At 36.4% G+C, this 19,699-nt stretch overlaps 1 protein-coding gene across 1 annotated transcript; it reads left to right on the top strand.

The window, feature by feature from the left end:
• The first annotated feature begins 4,559 nt into the window (after positions 1 to 4,559).
• LOC121383444 (actin-related protein 2/3 complex subunit 5-like) lies at positions 4,560 to 17,624 on the top strand. Its single transcript, XM_041513485.1, has 4 exons — positions 4,560 to 4,781; positions 6,576 to 6,648; positions 8,205 to 8,381; positions 16,761 to 17,624. Exons 1-4 carry the CDS (start codon positions 4,645 to 4,647, stop codon positions 16,821 to 16,823), a joined length of 450 nt encoding a protein of 149 aa, XP_041369419.1. The 5' UTR covers positions 4,560 to 4,644; the 3' UTR covers positions 16,824 to 17,624.
• Positions 17,625 to 19,699: the final 2,075 nt, after the last annotated feature.

Here is a 19,699-nt window from a genome sequence, read left to right on the forward strand (position 1 = left end):
CGAAATGTCAAATACTCAAAAATTAGGCGTGATCACTTGTATCCCAAAGCCAAATAAACCTAAACAATTTCTCAAGAATTGGAGGCCAATTACTCTGTTGAATTGTACATACAAGATTGCATCAGGATGCATAGCAAATCGAATAAAAAATGTATTAGACAAACTTATTGCAAGTGATCAAACTGGTTTCATAAAAGGTAGATATATTGGGGAAAATATAAGATTAATATACGATATATTGCAGTACACAGAAGAACAAAATATACCTGGTATATTATTATTAATAGATTTCGAAAAGGCATTTGACTCTCTTTCTTGGAAATTTATCGAAAAAGCGTTGGAATTGTTTAATTTTAAAATATCTATTAAAAACTGGATAAAAACCCTTTATAACAATTCAACTTCAAGAGTACTTAAAAATGGATTTTTATCAGAAAGCTTCAACTTAGAACGTGGATGTAGACAAGGTGACCCTCTCTCACCATATATTTTTATTATATGTGCAGAAATCCTCGCAATATTAATCAGAAATTCTAAAAATATAAATGGTTTAAAAATTAGTGGAGAGGAATTCCTCTTATCTCAATATGCAGACGACACAACCTTCATTCTAGATGGATCTCCCAAATCCCTTGAGAATACCTTAAAAATCCTAGATGTGTATGCTAATGCTTTTGGTTTGAAGATAAACTATTCGAAATCGAAAGTCATTTGGATAGGCAGTAAAACGTTCTCAAAAGAGGTTTATCATCAAGTAAGATGAAAATTAGAATGGGGTGCAGAACATTTTGAATTGTTAGGAATAAAATTTTCAGTTGACCTGAAACAAATTACTACAATTAATTTTGAAATAAAAATTAATGAAATAAAAAATTTAATAAAACTTTGGACAACAAGAAAACTGACTGTGTTCGGTAGAATAGTTGTTTTAAAATCCTTAATTATCCCCAAATTAACACACTTACTAATTTCACTGCCTAACCCATCAGACAAAATGATAAAACAAATAGATAAAATGTTTTTAAACTTTATCTGGCAAAATAAACCAGACAGAATAAAACGCGAAGTTTTAACTCAAAGTTACTCAAATGGTGGCCTTCAAATGCTAAATATTTTGAATTTTATGATAGCTTTAAAATCCACCTGGATTAGCAGACTATTTTCAACTAACGCAAAATGGAAAACATTTTTTGAAGTTACTACAAAATTATCTGTGCAAAATCTTATTACGTGTGGGGATTATTTTATCCAAAAAAAAAAAAAAAAAAAAAAAGTAACTCTTTCTGGGGAAATGTTTTACATAGTTGGTGGCCAATTCAACAAAAACTAATTCCCGAATGTAAAAATGAAATAATTAGAATTAATATTTGGTTTAATAGTAAAATAACTATTGACCACAAACCTATATATTATGAAAACTATATTAAAAATGGAGTTATATTTATTCAAGATTTAATGGATGAACATGGTAGATTTTTAACCAATGAAACATTTAGATTTAAATTTCACATACATTCAAACTTCTTAGAGCATGCATCTTTAATCAAAGCAGTTAAAACCTTTATGCATTGCACATTGTCAAGTATCAACAACCAACAGGTTAACACCTTAAATCCTATATTCCCTTTTAAATTGAAGTTATTTTTTAAAACTACTAAAGGGTGCAAAGAAATGTATAATATTTTAAACAAATCGACAATAGTGCCAACTTCCCAAAGAAAATATTACAATTTAGGTTTCATACTATCATTACAGGAGTGGGAAAAGGTGTATAATTTACCATTTATATGTTTAAAAGATACAACTTTACAGTGGTTTCAATATAGAATTCTACATCGAATAATCACCACAAACACGTTCTTATATAAAATAAAATACATAGAATCAAATGTTTGCGATTTTTGTCATAGACAACCAGAAACATTGGAGCATTTGTTCTATGACTGCTCTAAAGTCTTTCTTTTATGGAAGGAAATTGAACAATGGATTCAGGACAAAGGTGAACGTACACAACTCGATAAACAGACAGTCTTGTTTGGAATCATAAAGAGGGAAAAAAGCAAGATGGTATTTATTAATTGGCTCATTATCAATGTTAAATACTATATAAATAGATCTAAAATGCAGAAACATGGACCTAACATATATGCTTTTTTAAATATTTTAAAAGATAAAATAGAAATTGAAAAATATATACTTCTCAAAAATTGTCAATTTCAAGAATTTGAGGAATATTGGGCACCTTGGTCCAGATACCTAGAAACAAGACATGGCAATACAAATTTCTAGAGGTATTTCAATACAAATATGTTTTCTCTTTCGAAATTAAAGTATTTAATTCACTCTTTCTTTCTTTCCTTCTTCCTTCCTTACCTTCTCTTTTCTCCCTTTACCATTTCCTTCAAATCTTTCCTCTACCTCTATCGTCACTGTTAACCCCACATATTAGTGAACTCCATGTTTTCATGTATTCATGCTTATTAATATTATTATATTGATTCTAATTACACTATATTATATATATATAAATAATGTTCATATGTACTTATAACATGGATGTAAGGTAGTGAAATCAGGGTCCCCAACCCTGACACTGCCATACTTGTGTCTGGGGACAATAAATTATAAAAAAATAAAATAATTTCAAGACATAAAAAAAAAAAAAAAAAAAAAAAAAGATATTGAAAGAGGAAATTCACGGGCTACTCTTTTCGATTAGCAGCAAGGGATCTTTTATATGTACCATCCAACAGACAGGGTAGTACATACCACGGCCATTGATATACCAGTCGTGGTGCACTGGCTGGAACGAGAAATAGCCCAATGAGCCCACCGACGGGGATCGATCCCACACCGACCGCGCATCGAGCGAGCGCTGTACCACTGGGCTACGTCCCTCCATCATAGCGTACGGGCTCCCATTTTTGTACGAATTAAACGAAAATGACCTAATCTGGATAACATTTCCACCCCCACCCCCTCAAATTAGCATTACTACCAAACAACTAAAAGGGTTGCAAACGAATATTTATGCATGTTTACATGGATTACCAAGGCCGTAGCTAGCATGGGGGAAAGGGGTGGGGGGGGGGGGGGGGGGGGGGTGGGGGGGAACTGCCGAAAAAAATTGGAAAGCATTATAGAAACTTAAAGAAAAGGAGTTTTAGACTATTAACTACTCAGTCCCCCCCCCCCCCCCCCCCCCAAACAAAAAATCCTAGCTACAGCCCTGATTACAAATAAATTTGCGGGTAGAATGATGAAAATACATGCTAGAAAGGTCTCAGGTTAGTATATTTTGCCCAAATATCTCTATCGTTTTGCCCGAATTTAAGGATTTTCTCCAGCACTAGGGGGGTCAGTTGTCCCTTCCATGGCCCCTGTTTCGTACGCTTATGATAATAATAGTAATAATAGCAGTAGCAGTAGCAGAAGCAGCAGTAGCAGCAGTAGTAACAATACTAGTAGCAGCAGCAAAAAGTAAGAACAAAACATCTCAAATCTGTGTATTGGTCTCTAATAAGACAATTATTAAGATAAATTTATTTTAGAAGAGTAGTCTAAAAATAAGTCAAGAAAGAAATTTAAAGAAATACACAAACAAATACAGAAGTAAAGAGAGCGTCAGTGGGGACCTAAAACTAGCCTGATGGCTGCTTCAACTTTGCACACAATCAAATACAGAAGTAAAGAGAGCGTCAGTGGGGACCTAAAACTAGCCCGATGACTGCTTCAACTTTGCACACAATCAAATACAGAAGTAAAGAGAGCGTCAGTGGGGACCTAAAACTAGCCTGATGGCTGCTTCAACTTTGCACACAATCAAATACAGAAGTAAAGAGAGCGTCAGTGGGGACCTAAAACTAGCCTGATGACTGCTTCAACTTTGCACACAATCAAATACAGAAGTAAAGAGAGCGTCAGTGGGGACCTAAAACTAGCCTGATGGCTGCTTTAACTTTGCACACAATCAAAATTAAACACATTTGACTTTAGGATCTAGCTCAGTCAGTCGCTTTGGTTGCAGGATCGAAGCCCCTCAGCGGACCCATTCTCTGATTGTTTTCCCACCCCAACCAGTGATCAGCAATTATTTATTTTAAAGGCCATGGTAAGTACTGTCCTGTCTAGGAAAGTGCATACAAAAGATTGATTCTTGCTGCTAATGGAAACATGTTCTAAGACTCATTCCTGACGTTACGCGTTAAGTATTACGTAACCACCGGCTCGCGAGAGGGCGTATTCGTAGCCGTCACATTTAACCGTTTTATTAATTAAATGTAAGATTATACTTGTTGATATTAAGCAATAGTGTTGAATATGCATTCCAGTCGAAAAGCCTTGCTTAAGCATTCCTTTAAGCTACTAATGTAGCGGGCTTTCTCTCTCTAAAACTACATGTCAATTTTACCAAATGTTTGATATACCAAAGTGTTCTAGTGCTATCGTCAAACATACCAAACTTTAACTTTTATCGTTTGTGAGACACAAAAATATAGTAATTTATGTTTGTTGTTAAGTACCAACGATAATTGATTGATACGCTTCGTTTTCACCTATGTAAGAAAACCAATCTAATTCTACTTCCGGGGTGGTGTTTTTTTTTAACGTGTTAGACTCTATTTCCCTAAATTAATTAGAACGATGTCCAAGAACACAGGTGCTAGCAAGTTTAGGAAGGTTGATGTCGACCAGTACGATGAAGATAAATTCCAAGATGAAGAGACTGATGTAGCAGAACAAGGACCAAACGAATCTGAAGTTAACACCCTACTGAGTCAATATCCTTCCTTGTTCAAGTTATGGAATTGTAAAACTTCGGCGGAGGAATTGGGGTGGGTGGTGGCTGCATCCCCAATAATTATCCTTTACCCCCCCCCCCCCCCCCCGGGATTTTCATGAAAGTAATTTATCCTGTTGAGATTTGTTAAAACTAAAACTTCGGATATATTTCCTAGTTGACACACAAAAGTTTTTTAAATAATCGGAATAAACATCCACCCCACTCCCATTATTTTCATGAAAATAGGGAACCCATCCTAACCCAAAATCTAATTCCAAACCCAAACTCTAAACCTAACCATAACCAATTGGGGTGGGGGGAGTAACAGTTGGATTGTTTACAGGCATCGAAATAACTATAAGCATTGTGTCTGGTAACCCCTTTACAGGTTACCACAAAAAATAGCCTGGTAACCTATAGGTTACCACAACTATATGAAAGTTAGAATTGACTTCCTGTTACTACTACTTTTAACATGGCCGTTCTGATATTGTATCGATGCGTGCAAACATCGATACGAGAAACAAAATCCAGAAGTAAATTTATCTAGTGGATGCTGCTTAAACGCAGATTGCCGAAATTGCTTTGCAGTTGCACAAGTGCGCACAAACATCGATGCAATTCCTTGTGAGAAAATGAAATACGGAAGTCCGGAATGCATTGCCTGGTTTACGTTCGGAAATGAAACTACCGTTTGAAATTTTTGTCGAGAACAAACCACCGTTCTTGACTTTTTTTACATGTGGTAACCTCCTGGTAACCTGAACGATCATTCTTGACTTATTTCGATGCCTGGTTTACTCCTTTGGGATAAAAAGTTAGTTTGTTTTGTTAAATGACACCACTGACTGACTTACTTATCCTCTTAGTACCTTGTGGCACATAAGGCCCACACAAGATCTCTCCAAACTACTCTGTCTTGGAGTTTCTTGGCTCCCATACACCATGTCAGTTCAGCATTCTTTAGTTCTTCCTACATTGTCCATCGCCATGTGGTTCTTTTATGTCCGAAACTAGTTACATACCCTATATGTAGCTGGTATTCAAAACTTGTGGCACCATGTTTCAAATGTTTCTCAACCGAAATAGTGCACAAATGGACACACAAACCAAAAATGTATAATCTACCATACTAAATCCCGATTGAAGTACTTGTGTCATTATTAACAAAATAAATCTCCCAACGACAACCATCAAAAGTCCCCCGCCATTTTAAATATGTTACATAGAGGAAAGCAGCTCGCCGTGCACGTAAAGAAAAGTATTGACATAATGTGCCCCGTGCACTAGTCTTAAAGGGGAAGCCTGCTACATTTTCCACAATTGGTAGCAAGGGATATATACACCATCCCACAGACAGGATAGTGCATACCATTACGTTTGATATACCAGTCATGGTGCACTGTCAGAGATTGATCCTGTGCATCAGGCAAGTACTCTACCACTAGGCTACATCCTGCCACATCCTTTGAGATACTGGAGTTGAAATATTTCACCAAACATCATGCATATCAGATATTGAAGACTGTTAAATTTGAAAGTTAAAAGTGCATGAAAAAGTGATGGATTATTAGAGTGAGATAAAAAAAAATATGAAGACTGATTCCCTATATTATGTAATAAATTACATAGCTTTTTTTTAAAGTTTAATTTTTATTTAAATTGTTTTGGGGTTTTTAAACATGCATTGACATGAACATATGTATGGATGCAACTTTTAAGTGTAGGTGAGATTTTTAATTTTGCTGAATTCTTGTTATGTTTTATTAACTAATTCCTTGACTGTAATAACAAAAAAGAATGCTGATGCGCTGAAGTTGGTTTTGAACTCTGCACCCATTGGAACTAAGAATCAAGCTGTAAAGGTAAGCTATTATAGCACACACATGTATATACAGACAGACAGACAGACAGACAGACACGCATGTATATACATACACAGACAGACACACAGACAGACAGAGACAGACAAACACAGATAGACAGACAGACACACACAGACAGACAGAGACAGACAAACACAGACAGACAGAGACAGACAAGCACAGACAGACAGAGACAGACAAACGGATATCATATTCAACATACAAATGTATTTGTAAATGCATATGATATTTGTCTTGGTACATGTATGTGTAAATTGTATGCTAGTATGCAGGTCCTAATTTAGAATTGAAAAAAGTAGATGTGACTTCTCCTTTCCCAGTGTGATCAAAATGGTGAAGTTAACATTTATCACATTTTAACTGATTTTCATACAAACAGAAATTAATTATATAAAAATGTATTAAACAAGATTGTCTGATGTCAAGAACAAATTATGTTTAATTTGTTCTTGTTCAAATAATCCTTAAAAAATTCATTTCTGTTTGTATATGTATAAAATTATTTATTTATGCTGAAAGGCTAGTGATATATACTCTTCCAAAAAAGTAGGGGAACTCTAATAAGAATTTACAATTGCCAAAATTGTAAGGTATATTAGCTGTGGGGAATGGTTATATGATAATAGTGAATTAATTGGGCAAACATTACAACTGGTAGTTCAGTATTATAGTAAGGATGATTGGGGTCAGAAGTGAAATTTGAAAGTTGATGGGTTTTTTATCAGTAAATTGCAAATTCAAACAATAAAAATGACTAAAAACAAAACAATAATAACTGTATGATCAACAGAATGAAAAACATTGACAGAAATAATGTTCCACATTGATTAATGGACCTTCCTGGAAATTGTCAAAATCGAGAATGACACCCCGCATACATGTACAGGGCAACTGCGTGATGCATGTGCAAACTATGGAATGTGTTTCGGTGTGTTGATAAACAGACCTGAACATTCTTTATTAGGATGTCTGTGGTCAAAACGTATGTTTGGTCTAATAGTTGATATTAACATTAATATTTCAGGTTCCCCTGCTTTTTTTGAAGAGTATATATAACTGTTATAAGAGTGTATAAAGTTATACATGTATTTCCATATGTACATATTTATTGTTAATTTTCTGTGAATCTGAATTGTCAAAATAATGTATGCAATTTTTATGGTTCCATGTTATCATTGAACTGTTTGTTATTCGCTTTTCAAGTTATTTTTTTAATGGATTCACAGATGCATCTAATCCCACAAGAAATCATCATTGAGTAGTTTTAACTGAACAAGGTTCTTACTGTCTTTTCAAAATTAATTTCTGACAATATGCTGTCATGATTGGGTATACGCATATGGGTATTGCAAGTACCTGCATATGTAAGCAATCAACATGGATGCTAATTTGCATATTTTGCTTACGTACATGGAAAATGTGCACATGGAAATGTAGCTTAATATTGCATTTGTTTTTAAATGGGTGCACTGTGTATTAATTATTATGTGTATTTTGTGAAGTAGGAGATGTGTACATTAACATGGATTTTTCAGGATAAAGCTGGTGCACTTGTTTTGAGAGTTCTTACGTCATTCAAGACAAGCGATATAGAATCAGCCATAAAGTCGCTGGACTCCAAACTGATTGACATTCTGATGAAGTACATATACCGAGGGTTTGGACATCCGTCTGATAACAGTAGTGCTATTTTATTAGCCTGGCATGAGAAGGTGAGTGTATGTACATCAGTGTATAGATCTGCCGAGATTTGAACATCTGTCTGATAACAATAGTGCTATTTATTAGCCTGGCATGAGAAGGTGAGTGTATGTACATCAGTGTATAGATCTACCGAGATTTGAACATCTGTCTGATAACAATAGTGCTATTTATTAGCCTGGCATGAGAAGGTGAGTGTATGTACATCAGTGTATAAATCTACCGAGATTTGAACATCTGTCTGATAACAATAGTGCTATTTATTAGCCTGGCATGAGAAGGTGAGTGTATGTACATCAGTGTATAAATCTACCGAGATTTGAACATCTGTCTGATAACAATAGTGCTATTTATTAGCCTGGCATGAGAAGGTGAGTGTATGTACATCAGTGTATAAATCTACCGAGATTTGAACATCTGTCTGATAACAATAGTGCTATTTTATTAGCCTGGCATGAGAAGGTGAGTGTATGTACATCAGTGTATAAATCTACCGAGATTTGAACATCTGTCTGATAACAATAGTGCTATTTTATTAGCCTGGCATGAGAAGGTGAGTGTATGTACATCAGTGTATAAATCTACCGAGATTTGAACATCTGTCTGATAACAATAGTGCTATTTATTAGCCTGGCATGAGAAGGTGAGTGTATGTACATCAGTGTATAAATCTACCGAGATTTGAACATCTGTCTGATAACAATAGTGCTATTTTATTAGCCTGGCATGAGAAGGTGAATGTATGTACATCAGTGTATAAATCTACCGAGATTTGAACATCTGTCTGATAACAATAGTGCTATTTTATTAGCCTGGCATGAGAAGGTGAGTGTATGTACATCAGTGTATAAATCTACCGAGATTTGAACATCTGTCTGATAACAATAGTGCTATTTATTAGCCTGGCATGAGAAGGTGAGTGTATGTACATCAGTGTATAGATCTGCCGAGATTTGAACATCTGTCTGATAACAATAGTGCTATTTTATTAGCCTGGCATGAGAAGGTGAGTGTATGTACATCAGTGTATAGATCTGCCGAGATTTGAACATCTGTCTGATAACAATAGTGCTATTTATTAGCCTGGCATGAGAAGGTGAGTGTATGTACATCAGTGTATAGATCTACTGAGATTTGAACATGTGTCTGATAACAATAGTGCTATTTTATTAGCCTGGCATGAGAAGGTGAGTGTATGTACATCAGTGTATAAATCTACCGAGATTTGAACATCTGTCTGATAACAATAGTGCTATTTATTAGCCTGGCATGAGAAGGTGAGTGTATGTACATCAGTGTATAGATCTGCCGAGATTTGAACATCTGTCTGATAACAATAGTGCTATTTTATTAGCCTGGCATGAGAAGGTGAGTGTATGTACATCAGTGTATAAATCTACCGAGATTTGAACATCTGTCTGATAACAATAGTGCTATTTATTAGCCTGGCATGAGAAGGTGAGTGTATGTACATCAGTGTATAGATCTGCCGAGATTTGAACATCTGTCTGATAACAATAGTGCTATTTATTAGCCTGGCATGAGAAGGTGAGTGTATGTACATCAGTGTATAGATCTACCGAGATTTGAACATCTGTCTGATAACAATAGTGCTATTTATTAGCCTGGCATGAGAAGGTGAGTGTATGTACATCAGTGTATAGATCTACCGAGATTTGAACATCTGTCTGATAACAATAGTGCTATTTATTAGCCTGGCATGAGAAGGTGAGTGTATGTACATCAGTGTATAGATCTGCCGAGATTTGAACATCTGTCTGATAACAATAGTGCTATTTTATTAGCCTGGCATGAGAAGGTGAGTGTATGTACATCAGTGTATAAATCTACCGAGATTTGAACATCTGTCTGATAACAATAGTGCTATTTATTAGCCTGGCATGAGAAGGTGAGTGTATGTACATCAGTGTATAAATCTACCGAGATTTGAACATCTGTCTGATAACAATAGTGCTATTTATTAGCCTGGCATGAGAAGGTGAGTGTATGTACATCAGTGTATAGATCTGCCGAGATTTGAACATCTGTCTGATAACAATAGTGCTATTTATTAGCCTGGCATGAGAAGGTGAGTGTATGTACATCAGTGTATAGATCTACCGAGATTTGAACATCTGTCTGATAACAATAGTGCTATTTATTAGCCTGGCATGAGAAGGTGAGTATATGTACATCAGTGTATAGATCTGCCGAGATTTGAACATCTGTCTGATAACAATAGTGCTATTTATTAGCCTGGCATGAGAAGGTGAGTGTATGTACATCAGTGTATAAATCTACCGAGATTTGAACATCTGTCTGATAACAATAGTGCTATTTATTAGCCTGGCATGAGAAGGTGAGTGTATGTACATCAGTGTATAGATCTACCGAGATTTGAACATCTGTCTGATAACAATAGTGCTATTTATTAGCCTGGCATGAGAAGGTGAGTGTATGTACATCAGTGTATAAATCTACCGAGATTTGAACATCTGTCTGATAACAATAGTGCTATTTATTAGCCTGGCATGAGAAGGTGAGTGTATGTACATCAGTGTATAGATCTACCGAGATTTGAACATCTGTCGTTCATGCTCTTAAATCATCTGGTGAAAGCAACTAGTTTTATTTTTGATCTTGTGAATTGTTACCTTCGGACACTTTTCTCCCTGAATTTTATAAATGTTCACCTTTTTTGTGTAATACCAGTTTTTTTTACTTTGATGAACCCCTTGTGTTGCTTCAAATGCCAGAGGTTTGGCCATGGTCAGAACACATGTCGTGGAAAACTTACATATGCTCGTTGTGGTTTGTTTGACCATGACAGCAAGACATGTAAGAATGATATACTTTGTCTCAATTGCAAGGGCAACCACTGTGCATACTCACGAGAGTGTCCACGGTGGAAGCTGGAAAAACAAGTTCAAAAGGTAAAGGTACAAAATAAACTGTCCTTCACGGATGCCAGGAGGTTGGTGGAGACAGCAACACCGACAGTGGTTGACAAGTCATATGCAGCTGCAGCTGCTGCCAAAGTCGCCACTAAAAGTGTTGCAGTCAACACAGACCTCACCTGGCATTGTGATGAAGCCAAGTACAAGAAACTGTCCGATACTGAGAAGGCACAAAAACAGGTGCAAAAAGCAGCACAAAAAGAAAAAATTACACCCCAGCAAAAGGAAATCGAAACACAAGTGTCACTGGATTTTAAAAATCCACCAAATAGGTCGAGCACTAGTCTCCCTAAGACACGCAATGACACAAAGAAATCTTCAAAGAAATCTACAGAAGTACTGTCTGGTAGGCTGAAAAAGATCGAACTACGTTCGGTCCCGATCAGCAATATCTACGAAACATTGACTGATATTGGTGATGATGATAATATGGAGATTTCATCTCCAGATCATTGCCGATCACAAAGACCACCAGCAAAGCCAAAGATAAAACCCATACTTCCTCCCGATGAAAAATAAAGTTATCCAGTGAAACTGTCGTTTTGATGAATTAAGTCTTCTAATTCAAAAGTATAATCCTCTTGCAGTGTGTCTTCAGGAAACTTTCCTAAAGGATACTGACAGTATTAACATCAGAGGATTTAATCTCTACCATAAATGTCAAGAAACTGACAATAGAGCGTCTGGGCGAGTTTCCATTATTGTAAATGAAAACATGCCCCAGAGTAAAGTCATATTAAAGTCGACTTTACAAGCTGTGGCTGTAAAGGTCACGGCTCATAAAGCTATTACTCTATGTTCAGTTTATTTACCCCTTCTAAACAATTACAATTTAACACTAGGGAATTTCAAAGTCTTCTTGATCAACTCCCTACTCCCTTTATTATCGTGGGAGATTTTAATGCTCAACACACGTTGTGGGGATGCGATGACATAAACACTAGAGGTAAACAATTAGAAGACTTAATTCTCAAAAATGACTTAATATTACTTAATGATAAAAGTCATACATACTTTGTCATTAATATTGTCTGATGTCCATCTCATTTAGGAGAGCACTTATATAGGCTCTGCCTGTTGTGCAATCCTTTTGATTCTTTTTTGATCAAAAAAATATCTCAAAACAAAACAAATACATACTTTCATCCTGCAAGTGGTTCTTTCACATCCATTGATTTAACCTTTTGTAGTCCATCACTTTGTCTTGATTTCTCCTGGAAAGTTTGTCCAGACCCTTGTGGTAGTGACCACTTTCCAATTATTTTGGAGAATGATGGACCTCCATCACTTTGAAAGGGCTCAGAGGTGGCAGTTGACGGGCAAACTGGGATCAATTTCGGCATCTATGCAGCAACAAACTGCCCTGATTGGTGCCGATGATCCCATGTCTTTGTTCACCTAAATCTTGAAAGATATTGCAGACGAAACGATTCCTAAGACTATCCTGAATATTTATTGCATTGCTCGGGCAAAGGCTCATAAAGCTATCAGACAGAGTAAGAAATCATCTTGGAGAAATTATGTCTCCAAGTTGAGTTCTCAAACATCTGTGAAATCTTGTCTGGAATAGGATACATAAAATCAAGGGAAAAGAATCCAATAATACAGTTCGCCATTTGTCTGTCAATGACACGGATGTGACGTCTCATTGTGACATTGCCTGTGAATGACACGGATGTGACGTCTCATTGTGACATTGCCTGTGAATGACACGGATGTGACGTCTCATTGTGACATTGCCAATGCATTGGCAGACGATTTCTCTCACAACTCTTCTTCTTCTTTCAGTACAGATTACTACAGATGCTTTTACATCTGTCATAAATAAAGCTGAAAAGCAACCTATTAACTTTTCATCTGAAAATGCTGAAGTATACAACAGGCACTTCTGTTTGGAGGAGTTGCAGGATGCTCTACGTAGAGCCCATGATACTTCAGTAGGACCAGATGAAATACATTATCAACTCTTAAAACACTTACCTGAATCATCCTTGATGGTTCTATTAAATATCTTTAACAAAATCTGGATTTCGGGTGACTTTCCTTCTGATTGGAGAAAAGCAACTGTCATTCCTATTCCTAAGCCTGATAAGGATTCAACAAATCCTACCAGTTATCACCCTATTGCTTTGACAAGCTGCATTTGTAAAACCATGGAAAGAATGTTCAACCGTAGACTTGTCTGGTATCTCGAGTCCCACAAATTGCTTACTAACATGCACGGTCGATCATCTTGTTAGATTTGATGCTTTCATCCATAACCAGCATTTGGTATCGGTCTTTTTTGACCTCGAGAAAGCTTATGATACCACGTGGAAGTATGGGATTTTGAAAGACCTGCATGGCATGGGCCTAAGAGGCTGTATGCCTGACTTCATCTCAAATTTTTTACAGAATAGGTCTTTCAAGGTACGAGTGGGATCTACGTTATCTGATTCTCACTCCCAAGAGATGGGTGTCCCTCAAGGTAGCATCCTGTCAGTAACTTTATTTTCCGTGAAAATTAACTGCATCAACCAGTGTTTAAAACCTGGCGTTGATAGCTCGTTATATGTCGATGATTTTCAGATTTGCTACAGGTAATCCAGTATGAGTATCATTGAACGTCAGTTGCAGCTTTGTTTGAATAAACTTCAACAATGGATTCGATTCTCAAAGTCAAAAACTGTCTGTATGCATATCTGCCAGAAAAGAGGTCACCATTTAGGTCCTCAGCTGTTTCTGGACAAAAATCTGGTTCCAGTTGTGGAGGAGACCAAATTTCTGGGGATTATTTTTGACAGGAGGCTATCTTTTGTTCCTCATCTACAGTACGTTAAAAAGAAGGGCTTGAAGGCCCTCAGTATCTTAAAAGTTATTGGCAAGACTGAATGGGGAGCAGATCGAAAGGTTATGCTCTGACTTTATAGATCTTTAGTTAGGTCTAAACTTGATTATGGGTGCATTGTGTATGGGTCAGCACGTAAGTCTTACTTGCAAATGCTAGATCCTATACACAACCAGGGACTTAGGCTTTGTCTTGGTGCTTTCAAAACATCTCCTGTGGAGAGCTTGTATGTCGATGCACACAAACCTAGTTTGGGTGCTAGACGTGCAAAGCTTTCTCTGCAGTATGCTACAAAGATCAAATCAATGCCAAAACATCCTGCACATAATGTGGTGTTTGATAACAAATATATGAAGTTATTTGATGCGAAACCGAATGCGATTCGAATATTTGGTATTTGCATTAAGCAGTTTTTATCAGTTTCCAACATTGATTTAACAGACATTTTGGAAATGCCTTCATATTTTATTTTGCCACCTTGGTGTATCAAACCACCAAATATTGTATTCGATCTTGTGCATCTAAAAAAAGATCGCACAGATGCAGTTATTTATAAACAACATTTCATGGAAATCCAAGAGTGGTACTGTGATTACATTCCTGTTTACACAGACAGATCATGGGATGGGAATTCTGTGGCTTGTGCTACAGTTTTTCCATCAAACGTAATAATTTCCATGAGATTGCCCGATTCAGCATCAATATTTACTGCTGAAATCTGGGCCATCATTAAAGCCCTGGAACAGATTAAGGATTCATGTGCATCCAAATATATTATTTTTACACTGACTTTTGTGTCTCCAAGCTCTACAGTACATGAAATTGGAGCATCCCTTAGTTGGAATGGCGATACGAAAGTGTGTCTTTTTATAAATTACCAATAAAGATGTTATATTTTGTTGGGTACCCAGCCATTTTGGCATTAAGGGTAATGAAAAGGCAGATGTTGCTGCCAAGTCTGCTTTGAACTTGCCCCATGTCCATGTTGGTGTCCCCTACAGTGATTTTAAATTTCATATTAACCAATATATCTTTTCGACATGGCAAGATGATTGGGACGGTGCGGTTGCGAATAAGCTCCATCCTGTCAAGCCAGTCCTGGGAGAGTGGCAGTCATCCTACAGGCGGTGCAGGAAGGATGAAGTAGTCTTGTGCCGTGCCCGCATCGGTCATACATATTTGACACATTCATTTATTTTAAAGAAGGACCCTCCTCCTCAATGTGAACATTGTCAGTGTACACTGACTGTGCGCCACATTTTGGTGGAGTGTGATCATCTCAAGCCGACGAGAAATGATATATTTGGTAACAGAAATGTTTTGGAATCGTTTAAATTACATCCAGAATTAATTGTTACGTTTTTAAAACACTTTGACTTCTATACAAAGTTATAAAATATACTTACCTTGATTTTATGTATTATATTATACGTTTCCCCCACAGCTCCTTACACTGTGGTTTTACATGAATATATATAAATAATATTTCCTTATACACCCAATAGCCAATATGTATTTTGGTGCTGGGGTATCGTTAAACATTCATTCATTCATTGATGAAAGCAATGTTCAGTATGCAGGAGTGACTGGCTTGGATCCTTCTGTTCTAAGGTCTACAACCAGATCATAGCACCTGGCCTTCATTCCTGGAGGTCATGAACAAAACATGGGGTAGACTTTGATGAAAGCAATGTTCAGTATGCTGGAGTGACTGGCTTGGATTCCTTCTGTTCTAAGGTCTACAACCAGATCATAGCACCTGGCCTTCATTCCTGGAGGTCATGAACAAAACATGTCGAGTGCTTGTATTTTTAGAGAAAATGGCTACTTACACAAGCTGCATAGACGAAGATGTTATTCAGTAAATATGACTTGTTACATTATGTCAGTTATTGGAACTCTAGGGATGCTATCTGGAGTGTGTGTGTGTGGGACACATTCTCTGTGGGAGGAGGCACATTTTAATCTTTATTATCCATATGGTTCAACATAACCGAGTTAATAATAATCATATGAAGCACACGTGTAATAACAAGTGTAATGACGTAATTGTGGGAAGCGATGTCATAACATGACGTTGCTTCTCCAGTCCTAGCTCAAACTGTGCATTTGAAATATGAAATATTTTGTCATCTCCTTCTAGTTGTGGTTGGAACCTTTTGCATTGGGTCTTGTTGTACATAAAGAAGACAACAATAATAATATGGATAATAAAGAAATTATTACACTCGCGTGTGAGTTGTACTGATTTTACGAAACTCATGTCAGGATCCATGTATTACCCTCGTTTTCGCTCGGGAAATACAAAAATCCTGACACTCGTTTCGTAAAATCAGTACGACACACAAACTTGTTTAATAATCTCTATGTATAGAGTAGGACAAAAACCAGACATTTTCATCAAGTGGAGCAAGGACATAGTCCCTCCACAGCCCCCCCCCCCCCCCCCCCCCCCCACACACACACCTAATTCCTGTGGACCTGGTTATATACCACTGACAGTACTTAGTGGCTCATAAACCCGAATACTGCTCCTTTAAATGTGGCTTCACTGTAACGAGACATCTCTGTACGTTTGACCATATGTATATTTTTGTGTATTTCAGACATTCGCTATTGGAGGATTAGGATCAATAGTGCGGGTTCTGGCGGACAGGAAAACTGTGTGAGACCGTGACACTTCTTGATTTCCACGCTCTTGTACATTTCATTAGAAACAATAAATATATATATATATACACTACCCTACCCTACTTATAGTACATTATGATGCAATAATATATCTTGTTTTTGTCCTGGAAGGACAAGAAATTTAATTATGAACAGCAAAAAAAAACACCATAAAGTTTATTTTCAGTGATGATAGCCATGTTAAAAAGTGATTTGCTTGTACAGTAGAACCTGCCTAAACCGAATCTTAATAAAAGATTACAGCCAAATATTTCAGTTCCAACTTTTCCCCTAGGTTTTTGATATATATTAAAACCATCAATAAACCGAATTCTGTCCATTCTGGAAACCGGATGGATTTTTTGCACCAACACATTACCATCTAAATCAATAAGCCAAAATGAGACTTCTCTAAACCAAATAAATGTTGACTTTCCAATGTGATTCACTTTAGTCTGGTTCCACGTAATAATTAACGTGTATTTATTATTATGCCAGGCAGTATCATATCTTGCAGTGCTGAAATTATTGTACCAAGTACAGCCTAATGAACGGCTATACTTGCATATTGCAGTTGGTGTGTTACTCAATGACGTGGATAAAAAGAAAGAAGAATGTGTTGAATGTGTCATTAAATATAACATTTCTTTCTTTGATGACAAGTGTTCAGATACTTATTTAAAAGCACGCTTCACATTCAGTGTAAGAGAGTAAGATGTAGTATACAAATGTATAACTGTGTATTATATTTTATATTGCTCATTTGTAAATAAACAACAAAATTCAGCGTACTGTCATCATTAATGTATTTGTTATGTTTTCTCTCTTTTGATTGGCTTCAAGTGGCATGCCATATTTTACTCTGTACTAATAATTAATATAAAGTATTACAGTCCTGGGGTTGAGTACATGAGTCAGTAGAGTGAAGCATTTGTTGAATGTCAAACTTGGTCTGATGTTAACGACACTAAACCACATGAGTCTGTAGCTGGTAGGAGTGAAACATCTGTTGAATGTCAAACTTGGTCTGATGTTAATGACACTAAACCACATGAGTCGGTAGGAGTGAAGCATCTGTTGAATGTCAAACTTGGTCTGATGTTAATGACACTAAACCACATGAGTCGGTAGCTGGTAGGAGTGAAACATCTGTTGAATGTCAAACTTGGTCTGATGTTAATGACTAATCAGGAATCAAGTTTGTTAAAGGAGAGGACAATTAAGGCATTTGGCCTGGTATGCATATTCAACGATATATAATGCACATTATTGCTTAATATCAACACGTATAATCGTATAGTTAATTAATAAAACGGTTAAATGTGACGGCTATTATATATAACGGGCGCAGCCATTTTGTACCATCTCAGTGAGTATGCCCTCTGGCGAGCTGGTGGTTACCTAATACTTAACGCGTCACATCAGGAATGAGCCTGAACAGGAACTAGAGAAACACAATCTACCTGGTTTTTGCGGGATGATAAATAGTCATACATTGCAATGTTCTGTAATAATACACATCCCAGTAAGCCAGCAATAAGTATATCCAGCACTATATATTTTTTTTTTCAATACAAATAAAATACCATTGTCAAAGTGGCTACACAACAAGTTGAAACAATTAACAATGTTTTGCCCATGCATTAACCTACGTACTGAAATGATACACAGAGTGTTTTTTTAGTTAATTGGTCTATGTTGTTAGTTGCTCCTACCTGTAATTCCTGATTGGCAGGTGTGTATTTGATTGGTAACCAGACGAGCCAATTAATTGATGCTGTCTAGACACAAAAATACATACCGGTATTGTGGAATATTACCTGTCACCCCTAAAATTGTAATGGACATGGTTTATTACTGTAAATAGTTCTGTAAAACTATTGATTAAGTAGACTTTTTCCATCTAAAACCATAGAACTGACCAATTACATAGTCCCAAAGAAAAAAAAAAAAATCACTTTGGTATCGTGGGTTGTCATTTTTGCTCCAACGTAGCATATCAGTAGGCCTAATAGTGTACATTTTTCCTTTGGATTATTAAACAGAGAAAAATACTATAACCCCATTTTGTTCTGTTAATGCAACTTGAAATATATTTAGTTAAATAGTTTATTATATTATTACGTCATTTATGCTGTTTTACAAGTCAGGTTGATCAAAGAAAAGCACCGTGTCGAAAATTACTGCTTTTGTTTACACTGTACATACAGGAGATGGTCAGGAGCTGACGTCACTTTGCCCCAAGCTATCCCACCTGACGTCACAAAAACGAAACAAAATGGTTGCCCCCAGGAATAATCATGTTTTTTTATTAACTCTAAAATTACACGTTTTTCATTTGCTAAAGTGTCAGTATGTGTTGGTGGTCCAGGTATGCATCTTTCCAACACATAAGGCTCTTGTTTGAGTTGACCCTACCTTTAAGACAAAGGCAGGAACAATATTATTTCTTTTATTATTGAAGTCCAAACCAAATTATTTGGTCTGAATTTTTTTTTTTTTAATTTAAAATATGATTTTATGTACTGAGTAGTGTTTTCTCATAGAGAGTCATATATATATATATGATAGCTGTCAAACGTGGTGACAATAACATTTGCACCCCAGCACATCAAACAGTAGTGATTAAAGTAAATTTAAAATAATGTAACTGACACTACACTATAGTCCACCTAGCAGAACAGATTTTTATATACCTGTCTTGCATACAAGTACAACTTGGGATGGTGGGGTGTCATTTACCATAATTAGGTCACTGTGACCTACTTGTAACAGATTACTTGACTTTAAAGGAAATCTGTGTCTGGCCATACCATCCTTGTTAATTTACATAAGATCATCAAATCTTGCATGCAAGTACTACATAAGATGCCAG

The sequence above is a fragment of the Gigantopelta aegis genome, chromosome 10, assembly GCF_016097555.1.
Source record: "Gigantopelta aegis isolate Gae_Host chromosome 10, Gae_host_genome, whole genome shotgun sequence".
Taxonomy (NCBI): Eukaryota; Metazoa; Mollusca; class Gastropoda; order Neomphalida; family Peltospiridae; genus Gigantopelta; species Gigantopelta aegis.

Coding starts and splice junctions, on each gene's coding strand:
- LOC121383444 (XM_041513485.1), top strand. CDS start 4,645: ATGTCCAAGAACACAGGTGCTAGCAAGTTTAGGAAGGTTGATGTCGAC. Junction 6,649..8,204: donor CTAAGAATCAAGCTGTAAAG/GTAAGCTATTAT, acceptor TGGATTTTTCAG/GATAAAGCTGGTGCACTTGT. Junction 8,382..16,760: donor TATTAGCCTGGCATGAGAAG/GTGAGTGTATGT, acceptor TGTGTATTTCAG/ACATTCGCTATTGGAGGATT.